The sequence below is a fragment of the Vollenhovia emeryi genome, unplaced genomic scaffold (genome assembly GCF_000949405.1).
Source record: "Vollenhovia emeryi isolate VEMERY1.0 unplaced genomic scaffold, V.emery_V1.0 DF939170.1, whole genome shotgun sequence".
Classification (NCBI taxonomy): Eukaryota; Metazoa; Arthropoda; class Insecta; order Hymenoptera; family Formicidae; genus Vollenhovia; species Vollenhovia emeryi.
This window is the reverse complement of record NW_011967196.1, coordinates 747,770-760,069: the sequence shown is the minus strand read 5'-3', so window position 1 is coordinate 760,069 and position 12,300 is coordinate 747,770. Positions and strand designations below refer to the sequence as shown.

At 41.0% G+C, this 12,300-nt stretch overlaps 3 protein-coding genes across 5 annotated transcripts in view; 2 read left to right on the top strand and 1 right to left on the bottom strand.

Annotated features, from left to right (window-relative positions):
• Positions 1–952: 952 nt before the first annotated feature.
• LOC105563867 (putative transmembrane protein LINC00998) lies at positions 953–2,041 on the bottom strand. 2 transcript variants are annotated; one of them, XM_012015821.1, is made up of 2 exons: positions 1,525–2,041; positions 953–1,176 (listed from the first exon to the last, which is right to left on the bottom strand). In XM_012015821.1, exons 1-2 carry the CDS (start codon positions 1,742–1,744, stop codon positions 1,082–1,084), a joined length of 315 nt encoding a protein of 104 aa, XP_011871211.1. In that variant the 5' UTR covers positions 1,745–2,041; the 3' UTR covers positions 953–1,081. The 2 variants fall into 2 exon arrangements, with proteins under 2 accessions (XP_011871211.1, XP_011871212.1); XM_012015822.1 differs by having other exon boundaries at positions 1,562–2,040.
• Positions 2,042–2,196: 155 nt separating this feature from the next.
• Positions 2,197–4,346, top strand: LOC105563866 (pre-mRNA-splicing factor Slu7). Its single transcript, XM_012015819.1, has 2 exons — positions 2,197–2,348; positions 2,410–4,346. Exon 2 carries the CDS (start codon positions 2,496–2,498, stop codon positions 4,218–4,220), a length of 1,725 nt encoding a protein of 574 aa, XP_011871209.1. The 5' UTR covers positions 2,197–2,348; positions 2,410–2,495; the 3' UTR covers positions 4,221–4,346.
• Positions 4,347–5,265: 919 nt separating this feature from the next.
• Positions 5,266–12,300, top strand: part of LOC105563865 (activin receptor type-2A) — a 9,581-nt gene continuing 2,546 nt past the window's right edge. Inside the window, exons 1-9 of one of the 2 annotated variants that reach the window (XM_012015817.1) lie at positions 5,266–5,928; positions 7,003–7,193; positions 7,713–7,884; positions 7,982–8,118; positions 8,191–8,570; positions 8,704–8,890; positions 8,971–9,108; positions 9,596–9,727; positions 9,888–10,065. In XM_012015817.1, coding sequence (XP_011871207.1) covers positions 5,880–5,928; positions 7,003–7,193; positions 7,713–7,884; positions 7,982–8,118; positions 8,191–8,570; positions 8,704–8,890; positions 8,971–9,108; positions 9,596–9,727; positions 9,888–10,065 — 1,564 coding nt within the window. In that variant the 5' untranslated portion in view covers positions 5,266–5,879. Of the gene's footprint in view, positions 5,929–7,002; positions 7,194–7,712; positions 7,885–7,981; positions 8,119–8,190; positions 8,571–8,703; positions 8,891–8,970; positions 9,109–9,595; positions 9,728–9,887; positions 10,073–12,300 lie in introns of both variants that reach the window. The other variant, XM_012015818.1, reaches the window with a different exon arrangement.

Below are 12,300 nucleotides of genomic sequence, written 5' to 3'. Positions count from 1 at the left end.
ACATCTAAGAAATGGACAGAAGCAAGTAGTTGATAAACGAAGAAACTTTATTTGTAAGGAACGGCAAATTTCGGGGGTATCCTTAGTGGCGGAAATGTCAAATCATCTGGCCATCTCTCGTCCTTTCACATGTTCTTCTCATCCGAGCTTCTTTTCTCAAAATAGGACGTCTTGTTCACCGGCTACTTCTTCGGCAGCCAATGTGATTCGTTTCCCAGTCCACGGCTTGAATTTCCTAGAAGACCGAGCGTCCACCGGGCCTTCCTCCGGCAGTCAACGTGGCTTTCGCATTGCATTAATAATTATTCTACTTACTGGGAATAACACACCATTTTATTAAATGTATAATATTAAGAGTTTACTTCCAGAATTGTATTGCAACGAAAGAATATGTAAGATTTCAAGCGAAGGGTATGATAGTTGAGCGATTCCACAAACGCGGAGAAGCAAATGATGAACGATACACTCTTGAATAATCGTGATTTAATATGCATTAAAATAATTGGGAAATACAATTCGACTACGGTCTACTTGATGCTGCAAGTACTTGAAAGAATTCTTCTCTTTCTTCGTTAGAAGGAAGAGGAGTGCTTCGAAGCATCTGTAGCCTCGAGCGAACCGCAGCCTATACAGAGTATCGATGTTTCGTTCGAAGTGTTGTCTATTTTGCCAGTGGATTTGTTTCAAGATATCCCACAAGATAGAAGCATTAATAAATCAATTCCAGTTCTCAAAGCGGTTATTAATCCCACGAAAGACAAAGACTTCAATAATATATCGCTGTACCTCGTACAACATTGTAAAACAGGCTGAAACTTTACTAACGACCTTATCAAGACGTTAAATGTAAAAATTACTACAGTAAGACCTACAACAAAGAGAAATAAATAAACGTACGACACAAACCGCTGATCTTCTTTCATCATGCGCAACATCATCGAACTTGTCCATATCGGAATAATAGAGGTGTCATTTGTCACTCATTTTTTATTACATAACAGATATATTAGGTGTTATATACAAATATATCGATATATTTCACGATTATATTTCATTATATTTCACGAATATTGTCTAATCTTTAAAAAAAAACAAAACTGTCCTTTGTACATACAGGAAACCTCAAGCTGCGCCTTTTAGCCGTCATCTTCCTCGATAGGTCAGATTTCTCTTGTGCTGTAAATATAATAAGATAGTGTTATTGTCCGTAACAAAGCGTGTTTAAATGTCATCTTACAAATACGCACCTATATCTTGCATAGACGAATAAGAGAATTACGTTACTGATATTAATTATAACAAATTCATACTAGTAGCAAACGTATGAAGACCCAGCGAGAATTTTTCACTGGGCACGGGCCAAACAATTACGGATTAATATTCCAAAAACTATGAAATAAAAATCAACAGACGACGATTCTCTCGTTACAAGGAGCACTTTAACGTCCCGACTGAATGTTGAAAAGCATTCTGGAGTGGACAGAGGGATATGACAAAAACTCGTGTCCTCGGCGTGTAACTTACTATCGGATACGTTTAAAAAGACTGAAAAGCCCCTCACAGGGATTCGAAGTGGCCTCTTCTCCTCGCGTAGGCCCCCATGCAGGCGAAGAACCCGACGATCGCAATGGTCAGGCCTAGGATCAAGGCCAGGGTGTCGCCGAAGTCGAAGCTGTCGGAGGCCATTGCCACATCGAGGATGCCGGAAGCGACGAGTAAATAATAGGCCCACATGTTTTTGCATGCGAGCGGAAGGACGGCAAGACGTGGTTATTAGCTGCAAGAACGACGGCTCTCGCGCTTGTCCGTGGTCTCTGTGTGTCGCGCGCGACTGTAATTCAACAATTGCGATGTCTCGTCTCACATCGTCGTCGTGCGCGTCGAAGCCGCACGTCGACTCGCGCTCGTCGCTGATAAACACCGATGACAATTACGTCAAGTTACTTGGTAAACAGAAAAATGGTGGCGCGAAGGTTAGCTACGGGCGGCGACATTGCGTCAATTCTATCTTCGTCCACGTGTCGAACGAAGACAGATGCTCCGAACACACCTGTTGCCGCATGCGCGCGGCAGCAGCCAATCAGCGCGGGTCGACGCGATGAAGAAGCTTCGTGTCGCTGCGCGCTGTGTGGCGCGCAAATCTCGCCGTTGGCTCGATTTGATTGGACGCCCCATGTTGTGGTGCATAACATGCCATAAACAAAAGAAGAAGGAGCCATTGGAACGATGCATTCGGAAATGCAAATGGCTGCTGATCGATGAAGGCAGATGAAGGCATCTCGTGTTACCTCGCCACGCGACTTGAGTCGATTTGAGAGTTTCATTGCGCTGTGCGATTCCCGTCAAAGGTACGATTAAAAAAAACAGCAATTTCTCGAAAGCTTGCGTAACTCGTGTGATGTTCACTAGTTGAGAGGCGTAAAAGGATAACCTCCCAAAAATTGGGCGAGTCCACGACCGGACTCCTCCGAGGGTGAACGCGGTCGCGGTTAGCAATGGCGATCTCGTCGGCGAACGTGACCGTGTCGAGCATCCTGAAGAACAAGAGCTCGTTCGACGACGAGCCGCGGAAGAAGAGTCGGGAGGACTGGCGGAAGGCGAAGGAGCTCGAGGAGGCGAGGAAGGCTGGCACGGCGCCCGCGGCCGTCGACGAGGAGGGTAAGGACATCAATCCGCACATCCCGCAGTACATCAGCGCGACGCTATGGTACTTCGGCTCTCAGGGGCCCACCCTGAAGCACCAGAGGCCGCAGCCCGAGAAGCAGAGGCAGTTCAGTTCGATCGACGCGTGGTACAATCGCGGGGTGGACGCCTCGCTGGCGATCGTCAAATATCGCAAGGGCGCCTGCGAGAATTGCGGCGCGATTACACACCGTAGGAAGGACTGCATGGAGAGGCCGCGCAAGGTCGGCGCCAAGTACACCAACGTGAGGATAGCGCCGGACGAGTTCACCCAGCCGGAGCTGTCCATGGATTACGACGGCAAGAGGGACAGGTGGGCCGGTTACGACCCCTCCGAGCATCGGTCGATCGTGGAGGAGTATCAGAAAATAGAGGAGGCCAAGCGGCAGATGCGCGCCGAGAAGCTCGACGCGGAGGAGGAGAACGACGAGCAGGACTCGGACAAGGACGAGGACAAGTATGTCGACGAGGTGGATATGCCTGGCACGAAGGTCGATTCCAAGCAGCGCATCACCGTGAGGAATCTCCGGATTCGGGAGGACACCGCCAAGTATCTGCGCAATCTCGATCCAAACTCGGCGTACTACGATCCGAAGACCAGGTCCATGCGCGACAATCCTTACGCCGGTACGGATCGCGAGGTGGACTTCAAGGGGGAGAACTCTGCGCGCTTCTCGGGGGACACGCAGCAGCACGCCAATGCGCAGCTGTTCGCCTGGGACGCGCACGAGAAGGGCGTCGACGTGCACTTGTTGGCTGAGCCTACTAAGCTCGAGCTGCTGAAGCAGGAGTACGATAAGAAACGCGACGAGTTGAAGGACAAGGCGCGCGACAGCGTCATCGAGCGTTACGGAGGTGAGGAGCATCTTAAGGCGCCATCCAAGTCTCTACTGCTGGCGCAGACCGAGCATTACGTGGAGTATTCGAGGTACGGCAAGATAATCAAGGGTCAGGACAGACAGGTGATACGGTCCAAGTACGAGGAGGACGTTTATCCCAACAATCACACGTCGATCTGGGGTTCCTACTGGCAGGATGGGAAATGGGGTTACAAGTGCTGTTACTCCTTTATTAAAAACTCGTACTGCACCGGAGAGTCGGGAAAGAGAGCGGCGGAGGCAGCGAGCAACAGTACGCCAGACAAGATCCCATCAGAACCGGAAGAAACGGCCGACAAGCCGGACACAGTGGAGGACAATTGTTCGTCTAGCAGCGAATCCCCGTCCGAGGACGAAGACGTAAGAAATAGGACGGAGAGGCAGAGCAAGTCGGCTAAGCGGAAATTGAAGAAACAGAAGCGGAAGGAGAATCGCAGGAATAAAAAGCGGAATAACGCGGAGCAAGACGAGGACAAGCTGAAGGAGGCGCTGAGGAAGGAGGAGGAAAGTACGAGGCGAGCGGACAGGATGTTGGAGATAGACGAGAGGAAGCGCCCGTACAACAGCATGTACGAGGCCAAGGAATTGTCAGCCGAGGAGATAGAGGCGTATCAAATGAAGCGCAAACGCGACGAGGACCCGATGGCCCAGTTTCTTTAAAGACAACGCTACCAAGTTTCTCTTGCAATGTAAAACTAACTCGATGTACATATGTTTTGTATAAAGCCTGCAATATTAATTTGTATTATTCTATGAAGAGAGTAAAATATAATAGTTTTGTTAAAATGATGCAATTATTCATTCGATCAGTTAAACTAATGTTAAGATGATTCCTCGGCCATCTTTTTTTACTTTTTCCCTTCGTGTCCGAGACCATTTAGAGATTCACTGATAACGCAGATAGAGGAATGATTCTGAAGTCACATGGTGCTCTGACCTCCTAAGCTTTATTCGGTCTAAACGAGGTAACTGATTGTTATTGTTGAACCAATCTTTATCATAAGTTTTACTGTATTCTCATCCTGTACTTTCGTTGATCTGTAGTTTTACTGAGGAAGACCCGAAGAAGGGTCGAGGACGTTTATACTATTAAAGAGAAATTTTGTTTCTGTATTGTGAGAACCGAGTTCCGTTAATTTTGTAGCTCACACTGGCACTCTCTCCTTTCTACATATTTTCTTTTTGGGAGCCTTCACAACGCTTTGGAACAGTCAAATATAGTCTATGCTTGTCTAATATCTTTTTTTTTTATTAGGCTTCTCAACTGACAACGAGTGTTTTAAGTATGAAAATGTCTTGCTATGCGGTCCACAATTTATCCTGGTATTATTTCGTGCACGAAAGCCAATGAAAAGAATTACGAACGCAAAAGCTGTGTGAGACAAACAACGAATTAAATTAAGCTTAGGCCCGGTTTCACCAAACGTCGCTTAACTCTAATCTTGGTTTAATAATCTGTGGTTTAATTCACGTTTGTCTCTTTCTAAAGTAACAGTTGGTAAGCTATGCTTGAAGTTACGCAACGTGGGTGAAACCGGGCCTCAATCTAACCGATTAATACGGTCATAGCTGAAGTCGCCGAGGAGAGCTCGAATTCGTATTTTCGCGCCTGGGGGAGGGTCGCAGGCCCGCCGGCCAGAGGGCGCTGCACGCGCTGGCATTCGAAATATGCGGTAGTTTGGCCACTCCGGGTAGAATCGACGACCCCCGGGGGAGGGAGAAGAGCGCTAGACTGCCATATTAGAAGCAGACCGTGACTTTAGACATCAAATGTCTTCTTTCCCGCAGGCTTTATTCCCACGATTTCGCGATATTATGTTCCGCCGAGTTGTATCTTCGTGCCGATGATAAGCGTGCGGCCCGCAGGCGTTCTGTGCCCGGCGTGTCGGTCTGTGCGTCCCGCGCGTCCGTCGTACGTTCCACCTAATTCCGGAGCCCCCCGCCGAAAATGAGATACCTTTCTTAATTTAACTAACCGCGTGTGGGTTAATTGCGCTGCCAGTGTGCCCGCGTAGCGCGACGAGAGGAAGAGGCGGCCAGAAGTGGGAAAAGGAGCATGTTTTTTCGCCCGGAGCTTGCGAGGCTGGCGACGATTTGACTCGGAGGATGACATAAATCTGTGCTGTGCGTTATTTCTGTATAAAGGTGGAAGAGGGAAAACAAAGAGAGAGAGAGAGACAGAGAGAAAGAGACGGGGAGGAGAGAGGAAGAGAGAGAGAGAGAGAGAAAGGAAGAGATGTGTCGGCGGATAAATTACTACAATTTGCTTAATAGCTAATAGACTCAAAATTACTGGTATGCTTTTACGATTCGCTCACCATGTTCGTATATGCGACGATACTGCCTCTCATCTTCCTGGAATTATTAGGTAACGTATATATAGCGATATATTCCATTCAAATTTGCGCTTTTCTTTTCCGAGCTTCGGAAGATTTAAAGGATTATGGAATTTTTTCAGAGAGGAAGAGAGAGAGAGGGGGGGGGGAGGAATTTTTGAATAATTTTGACCAAACTCCGTTTAACTTTGTCGCTTAAGTTGATTTAGTCGACAGCTTGTCGCAACGTTTTTGTCCTCGCTGTGATTGGTTATACCCTGATCTAAGCTTTCTCTCCCTTTAATTGAACGACGAAAGGTCACTTATCCTATTCGTATCAACAAAATGACAGCGAGTGTCGCTCGACAAGTTAGAGACTTCCGATCGAGTTGAACTTGGTCAAAGTTATTTCTATTTTTACTGTCGCCGTGTTGCGTTCAAGATAATGCGGCGGCTCCCCGTTAAAACCAATTCCAATTCGAATGAAGCTGGAATCGCGACGGTCCCACGCCTTCGCGTCAGATTAAAAAACGACCGCGCGCCGTTGACTCTCCGTTGTAAACTTGACTTTCATTCTTCGAGTCTATCCGTGAATTCGAAACTTGTCCAAGTATAATTTGTCCCCGCGTTCAGTCTTATCGCTGTTTTTTTGCTTTGTAAATTGTAGACCGATGAATAATAGAATACAGTTTGCAAACAATTACGGGGTGGTAGTTTGAGGTTTTTCTTTTTCTGACTATGCTCAGCTAAACAGTGAGTCTAGTCCAAGTCCTATGTGCTAAACTTTGCGTAAGTTTGGTATATAGGCTAATCGTAGCAGCAGCTATAGCAGTTTTCTATGTCTGTATCTTACAAGCGTTGAGTTGTGGAGTGTTTTCGTATGCAAAGACAAGCTCCTTGTCTACTTTTTGACAGAGAAAATGCCATAGCGTGACGTGTCTCAATTAGAAACTTTATTATAGATTTATATACGTGACAGCCATTAAAAATTGCCTCGTTAAAACAAGCTGTTGGATGAAAGCAACAGCTGCTGTGCTCTAGAGATAAAAATAAGACAGTTGATAGTTTAATTTATTAAATATTTATGTTAACCGCAAAGATTATAGAATTTTGATCCATTATTTTAGGAACTATATCTGCGAAAGACATTAAAGGCTCAGCCTTTTGCGAATTTTACAATGACACTATGTGTGCGGAGAACGAACAGGAGTGTTCAGGAAGGGAAGAATGTGTCCTGCACGATACGGACAAACGCAATCACTGTTATGTGCTATGGTCAATCAACAGTACTACTAAAGAAACGATAATTAAATTAAAGGTTGGTTATGTATATGTGACTATTTGTTATGTAAAATTCGCCATACAAGTCTATTACGTGTAACAAGTATTTAAAATGGAGTAGATTTCTAAAGAGAAGCAGGGTTAAAGTTAAGATACATATTAAAAGTTAAGCCAACGGCAACACAATACTATTTTTCCTACTGGACTGTTTACGAGAGCCAATCGGATTTAGCTTCAAGTCACAAATTTAGCTTCAAATTATCTGATCTAAAACTCTGTATCCTTATCGGTTCTGATAAGCAATTCAGTAGGAAAAATAGTATCATGTGCCGTTGGCTTTACATAGAAGGGTGCGTCGAAAGTTTTGTATTTATTCTTACATTATTTTGTCATACCAAGCATTCTTGCCAATGAATCTTGGATAGAATTTCCTAGGTTGCAATAGATTTTTCTAGATCGTTTCATATTGCTCTTCTTTCCCGAGAAATTGATAATTGTAGACGTATTATTCTTGTTGTATACAATTATTCGATCTCATTTCATATCTTGTTTTCAGGGTTGCTTTTTAGATAACAATGACTGTTATGGCAAGCCACTTTGTGTGGAGAATAGCATGGAGAGAAAAAGTGAACTCTTATTTTGCTGTTGCGAAGGCAATATGTGTAACCAAAACTTTTCTTGGGTCCCACAACCAACCACTAAGCCTACAGAACCATCTGTCATTCACGGTACGTTATTTAATCATACTGTGCGGCGTTGATTTTTTTTACCTGAAAATAAATTCGCAACATACTTGTCATAATAGTTAAATAATTACCCTTTCAGAACTTGAGCCTGTGCCCAATGCAAAGCAGCAAGCAATAACACTCGCCCTATTAATAGCAATGCCTATGCTTCTTACGATAAGCTCCGTTTCTTTTTGGTGGCTCTACCGTCGCCGAAAAGTGGGCTATTTTAACGAGGTTGTATTTCGAGATTGTTACCAGATTGTAAAGCGTACTATCTAATTTATGAAATTGATGCAAATCTTTCAGGTACCGACGCTGGAACCTGTGCCATTACCACAACCCTCACCTAATCTAGGCTTACGACCGATACAACTTCTTGAGATTAAAGCTCGAGGTCGTTTCGGAGCAGTTTGGAAGGCCCAATTAAAAAATGAAGTCGTGGCAGTTAAAGTTTTTCCCATTCAAGACAAGCAATCCTGGCAGACTGAACAAGAGATCTTTAAGCTTGCACATATGGATCACGAGGACATATTGCACTTTATAGGTGTTGAAAAGCGTGGGGATAATTTACAAGCTGAATTTTGGTTAATTACAGCGTATCATGAAAAGGGTTCACTATGCGATTACCTAAAAGCAAATATTGTGACATGGTCTGAAATGTGTAGAATTGCAGAGTCCATGGCAAGGTAACAATTATAGCAGCGATAACAATTTCTTAGGAGCGAAACAAGATTACATATAAATTAAATAGAGCAATATTTCTACCGAGTTATATTAGTTTTCATTCGGTGCTTAGTAAAAGGGTTGTTGTTATTGCAGAGGTTTAATGCATCTACATGAAGAAATTCCGGCTAACAAGGCAGACGGTTATAAACCAGCTGTAGCTCATAGAGATTTTAAGTCAAAAAATGTTTTATTGAAGGCTGACATGAGTGCCTGTATAGCAGATTTCGGCTTGGCACTTATTTTTCATCCGGGAAAACCTTGCGGCGATACACACGGACAGGTGAGGCATATACATACATATGTAGTCACAATTTTTCGTTCATGATGTGAAAATTGCTATTGATAATTTCTTATTTATAGGTTGGAACGCGACGATACATGGCACCAGAAGTTTTAGAAGGAGCAATAAATTTTACTAGAGATTCATTTTTACGAATTGACATGTATGCCTGTGGGTTAGTTCTATGGGAATTAGCTTCAAGATGTACTGTACAAAGTGTACGTAATATACATATATTGCGTGTAATATATCTTGCAGAGAACATGCATGCTAAGCTACGAGCTCTCGAGACCAGAGAGCTGTAAATATGGCCTGGATATGTGGATATCGAGAAAAACGATTAACTGGATATCCGATATCCGATTTAATGGGTTACTCGATCTGGCGTCGATATTATCCAGATAATTCGTATCTTAATATTTCAAAAATTAAATTTATCCAAATTTGTTAAATCCGAAATATCTGAATTAACAAGAAATTATGTTACAAGAAATTGAACGAAAACTGAAATACCAAAATTTACTTTGAAGAATAATAATACAAACGCGAATTATGCATGAAATAAACACTGGGTATTATTTTCATATACTTAATGTATGTGTAATGTATAATCACGCATAGTGGAAATAATCATGTACTAGAAGTAAAACTCTTGTATATTAATCTCATGTCGAAAGTTGCTAATTGCTTTTATTTCAATATTAGGGACCAATAGGAGAATATCGACTACCTTTTGAGGACCAAGTCGGTCTCCATCCTACTCTAGAAGACATGCAAGAGAGCGTTGTCCATAAAAAAGAGAGGCCGACAATTTTAGACACTTGGCGCAAACATTCAGTAAGTGAAAAAGCATAGAAATGTCATAGAAATAAAAACTACTAATAGTGTAAAGTTTTTCTTTTTTATACTCTTATAAAAAACAATGTTTTTATCTAAAAAGGATGAAGTAAAAATATGCCGCTTTTTAATTTCTATAATTGAAATGTGCTATTTTCAGGGACTATCATCAATTTGTGATACAATGGAAGAATGTTGGGATCACGATGCCGAAGCACGCCTCTCTGCCTCGTGCGTAGTGGAACGAGTTGCTACCCTTGGTAGAGCTCTTGTATTAAATTCATCTACTTTGATTCGTGTTGATAATACCAACGAGATTATTACTACCAAGGAATCTAGTATGTAGTTAGTGTCTATTGATATAGTTTATTTTAATGGCACAACCAATTTTTGTACCATAATTTTGTTATACGTATCAATGAGGAATGTTGAAACAATAGAGGAAAGACAAGCATAATATATCTCCGATTTTATGTTTTACTATTTAACTTAATATTAATTTCTCCTCTATATAATATATATACAAGTGACGGTTAGCTACATCACGACGTTGAGTGTCCTAATAAAAGTATGTCAACTATCCATTTTATCTTCCTCAGTGCCTTTTTGTGCATTGGAGACAGATTCGTTAATGATAAAAAAAGTTTCTGAAATTGAAGACTTTAATTTTTAGAAAATGTTTTACAAAATATGAAATAAAATAATACGGGCAAAATTTTACGAGTAATTGCAAGGTGTACAAGAAGAATTAGGTACGATAAATAGGTGAATTGTAATTATCTATCTGCCAAATTATATCACAACATCACATTTCTCGTGCACGTAGATCTCTCTGTTTTAAAAATGTACATAAAAAGAGCGATGTATCTCAATTTTTATCAATCCTTGCAATAATTTGCAAATGTCATGCAAGAATGTAAGGCGACATTGCTTCCATTTAGATAAGAATTCGTGGATTACATGTTTAGAACATTTTACGAAGATTTGATATTGGATCGTTCGCAGACGAACTCTAGAGTAATCGTGTAGAAAATCAGCGTCGAGCCTGCGACTACCCATACAGTAAGATAAAAAAAAACGGATTTGCAGGATTTCTTCAACATAACTTACCGAGAAATCATATTGAGAGCAAGCGAGAGGGAGAAAAGGGGAGGAAAGGAGATATATCTGGAACATTGTTTTCAAATATATAATACAATATAACCACACTGCCATATGTATATATATATATTCTAGCCGTGTACATATATTTTTAACTATAGCGCCTAAAGTACCGTTAGACTGTGTGCTCTGTGGGTTACCTTTATAATTTTTACATACTTTTTATTGAGATTTTCTGAATGTTAGAGCACCTCAGAGATATGCTTATTATAATGAGACTAGAAATATCTTAAGAAAATTGCAATATGTTTGGGATATCCAGGATGATTTCAATATATCTCGCAGATTTCCATTGCTGTATGGGTAGATGGCTTCATCCAAATCTAGGTATGGATTTCTATACGAGAAAGCAAATCCTTTTCACGATAATCTGATTAGATATTATTCGATTAAAAGTTTAATAAGCCCTTTAATAAATATCGCTGTTTCCACTCGTCAAATATATATCATGGAAAATATGAATCTAATTTTTTCCATGGCAAGCAACAGTGTATGGAAATTGTTCCATTACTCGAGAAAACACAAGTAAAAATTCATAATCATTTAATATATAAAAATTTCTTATTATTTTTTTTTGCTTTGTTTCTCTTATTTAGGAACAACATGATATTTATTAAATTGAAATTAAAATTGTAAACAGGTTTCCTGCAAAAATCTATTCGCAAATACGTGGCACTATAAGATTTTAGGGCGACTCCGACCAAAGTTTGATTAGTTTAACCGATGATTAGTTTGTCAGGAAATATCTATAATATTTTATTAACATAGATAGAATTATTAATTTTTTATTTAACACATGAAAGGGGAATTTAGAAACGAATTGTAATTCTATGTATGGTTGAAAATTTTACTGTGGGTAATTGTGCCGGTCGAATTAATCACCGATTATGTCAAATGGAATTTGTTGAAAGCCCTTATTATGGTAACCGACTACTATATTTCGTTCTTTTTGTAATTTTCAAAGCAACACTCAAATGTTTGGAGCTACATATTGAGACGTTTTCTTTTCAATTACAAAAATTATTTGACATTTTATCAGTGAAATAATTAAAAAAAAAGGAAACTTTTCTCACACTTCGACAACTTGCTTGACACTGTTGGACATTAAATAAATGCGTAACAAGTTAGAAAAAAGACGGCGGTACGCTGTAAAAGAAATACGTAAAATTACGTGAACAGTAAGTGTAGAATTTATATGATTTGAAAATGTATACATATAATGTATAATTTCACATGTTTATTTCTTATTTGTTCATGTAATTTTACATACTTTTCTTTTACAGAGAGTAAAGATGGCTTGGACCGACTTTATGCTCACTTTGGACCGCTCTTATTCTTCGGAATAAAGGGTGTATTGATATTATTTGTGTATTGATATATTTTGAGATTGATTTTTTTACTTTGTATCAGGC

Excerpts from the sequence above, each read along its gene's own strand:
- LOC105563866 (XM_012015819.1), top strand. The coding sequence starts at position 2,496 with ATGGCGATCTCGTCGGCGAACGTGACCGTGTCGAGCATCCTGAAGAAC.
- LOC105563867 (XM_012015821.1), bottom strand. The coding sequence starts at position 1,744 with ATGCAAAAACATGTGGGCCTATTATTTACTCGTCGCTTCCGGCATCCT. Across the intron at positions 1,177-1,524 it reads CTTTTTAAACGTATCCGATA|CACAAGAGAAATCTGACCTA; the intron begins GTAAGTTACACG and ends TTATATTTACAG.